At 45.1% G+C, this 2,037-nt stretch overlaps 1 protein-coding gene across 1 annotated transcript; it reads right to left on the minus strand.

The window, feature by feature from the left end:
- Window positions 1–491: 491 nt before the first annotated feature.
- Window positions 492–1,220, minus strand: FTMT (ferritin mitochondrial). The gene has a single exon (XM_054589325.1). It carries the CDS (start codon window positions 1,218–1,220, stop codon window positions 492–494), a length of 729 nt encoding a protein of 242 aa, XP_054445300.1.
- Between the last annotated feature and the right edge of the window lie 817 nt (window positions 1,221–2,037).

Here is a 2,037-nt window from a genome sequence, read left to right on the forward strand (position 1 = left end):
CGTTGGAAAAGAGTAAAAATTGCCATAGAATTTTGCATTTCTGATTTTGACAATACTATATTTATTCTTCATCTTGTTATAGCTATTTATATATTTATCTTACACATTTTTCCCACTTTGGTTTTAGCATAAAGTCCTGAAAATAACAAGCACTTGTTGAGTTGAATAATCATGGACTTTTTGTGAGGGTTCATGGTCTGGAATATATTTGGTAACTGGAGAAAGTTAGTTTACAACTACTTTCAGTATCTTTTTTGCAATCTTTTTTATACCATATTATCCTGGGCTACCATTCTAAGCTGGGAAAATTGCTGGGCAAAAAGCCCTTGTTACCATGGGCTAAATTTATTTTCTCTGCAAATCATTTTATTGAAGGAACAGTGTAACAGAGGACATACAAAGGTGGAAGTGCATTATAAGGGCAAGAAAGCAGGAGGCAGCTGATGCTGGGTCCTGGCACACCATGGGTGGTGGGGAAGGCAGCCTGTGGCTTAGTTCTGATTGTTTTCATTTCCAAGGGTGTGTTTGTCAAAAAGGTATTCTGCGAGGCCACAATCTGGAGCCCCCATCTTAATCAAGTTATGCACATGGTCACCTAGTTCTTTGATAGACTTCACCTGCTCGTTCAGATAGTGGGTTTCCAGGAAGTCGCACAAATGGGGGTCACCTTTGTCTGAGGCTAGAGTGTGCAATTCCAGCAACGACTGGTTCACATTTTTTTCCAAGAGCAGAGCACACTTCATGGCATTCAGCCCGCTTTCCCAGTCGTCCTGGTCAGGTTTTTTGATGTCCTGCAGGCAGATCCTGCCTCCTCGCTGGTTCTGCAGCTTCATTAGCTTCTCTGCGTGCTGGGTCTCTTCCCGGGACTGGCGAAGGAAATACCTAGAGAAGTTGTTCAAGGCCACGTTGTCTCGGGAGAAGTAATAGGCCATGGACAAGTAGACATAGGACGCGTAAAGCTCGAGGTTGATCTGGCGGTTGATGGCAGCCTCAGAATCCGGGTGGAAGTTCTGGCGCACCCGGGAGCGGCCAGAGGTAGACCCGGAGGGGGTCTTGGACGAGGCGGCTGCGGCCAGCAGACGGCAGGAGCCGGCAGGCCAGAGGACCGAGGGACTCCATGGGGCCCGGCGCGGAGGCAGAGGGAAGCCACAGCGCATGCTGCGCAGGGACGCTAGTGAAGTGCTGATATGCTTGGGAAGGAACAAGAAACAGGACAGCATGACTTCTCTTCTTCACAAGCAGGGGAACTGAATGCAGGCCGGTGCCGCACGGTCAGGCTCCGGAGGCGTCGGGTGTGAATTAGAACTGGGTCCCAGGCGACTGCGGATGCGTCACACGCCCTCTTTCGTTACAGAGGCGCTGAGTTCCAAGCGTTGGAGGCCGGGGTCGCGCCCCTGTCGCATGGTTGGACACAGACAGGCGACAGTTACACAACTCATATTTATCTAAATGATGCCCCTATCGTCGACGCAAGCTTTTTGCTCTTGGGCGTTTGTAATTTATTATTTTACCAAAGTTAAAAATGCTGTCCAAAAAGAAGGCACCAGGACTTGCATAAAAAGGACTGAGCCAAGCCCTGCTTGCCCGTCCTCTCGGAGCCTTTTCTGTCCTAGGACTAAGGGATGGGAGAGGCAAGGCAGTGAAATCGGGTAAAACAGAAGTCACTACCAACTTATCTCAGAGTAAAGTCCACTTCCAAAGTGGGTATTTATACATTGACTTTTTGGTTGTTTTAACTAATTTAAGTATGGAAATAATTATCAGTATCGTGGGCAGACTTTCAAGAGTTTGTAGTAAGACAGTGCTTTCTTTCAAAAAGACATTTTATTTTTAAATATAAAATTTATCTTCATTGTAAAGAAATCAGATATGGTAGGAAAGAAGGAAGAATGTATAAACTAGCTCTAAACTTGATGTTACTTTCCTGTCTTTTGTTAATGCAAATATGTATTTTTAAAGGGCAATTTAAAAAAAATAGCATTTGATTTTAAAAGAATATATATAATTGTAGTTTGTTGAGGAAATGAGGATTAACTC

The sequence above is a fragment of the Pteronotus mesoamericanus genome, unplaced genomic scaffold (assembly GCF_021234165.1).
Source record: "Pteronotus mesoamericanus isolate MK-2021 breed Mesoamerican mustached bat unplaced genomic scaffold, CSHL_Meso_final scaffold_167, whole genome shotgun sequence".
NCBI lineage: Eukaryota > Metazoa > Chordata > Mammalia > Chiroptera > Mormoopidae > Pteronotus > Pteronotus mesoamericanus.

Bases quoted from the DNA above. Each gene is read 5' to 3' on its own strand.
- FTMT (XM_054589325.1), bottom strand. From the start codon at position 1,220: ATGCTGTCCTGTTTCTTGTTCCTTCCCAAGCATATCAGCACTTCACTA.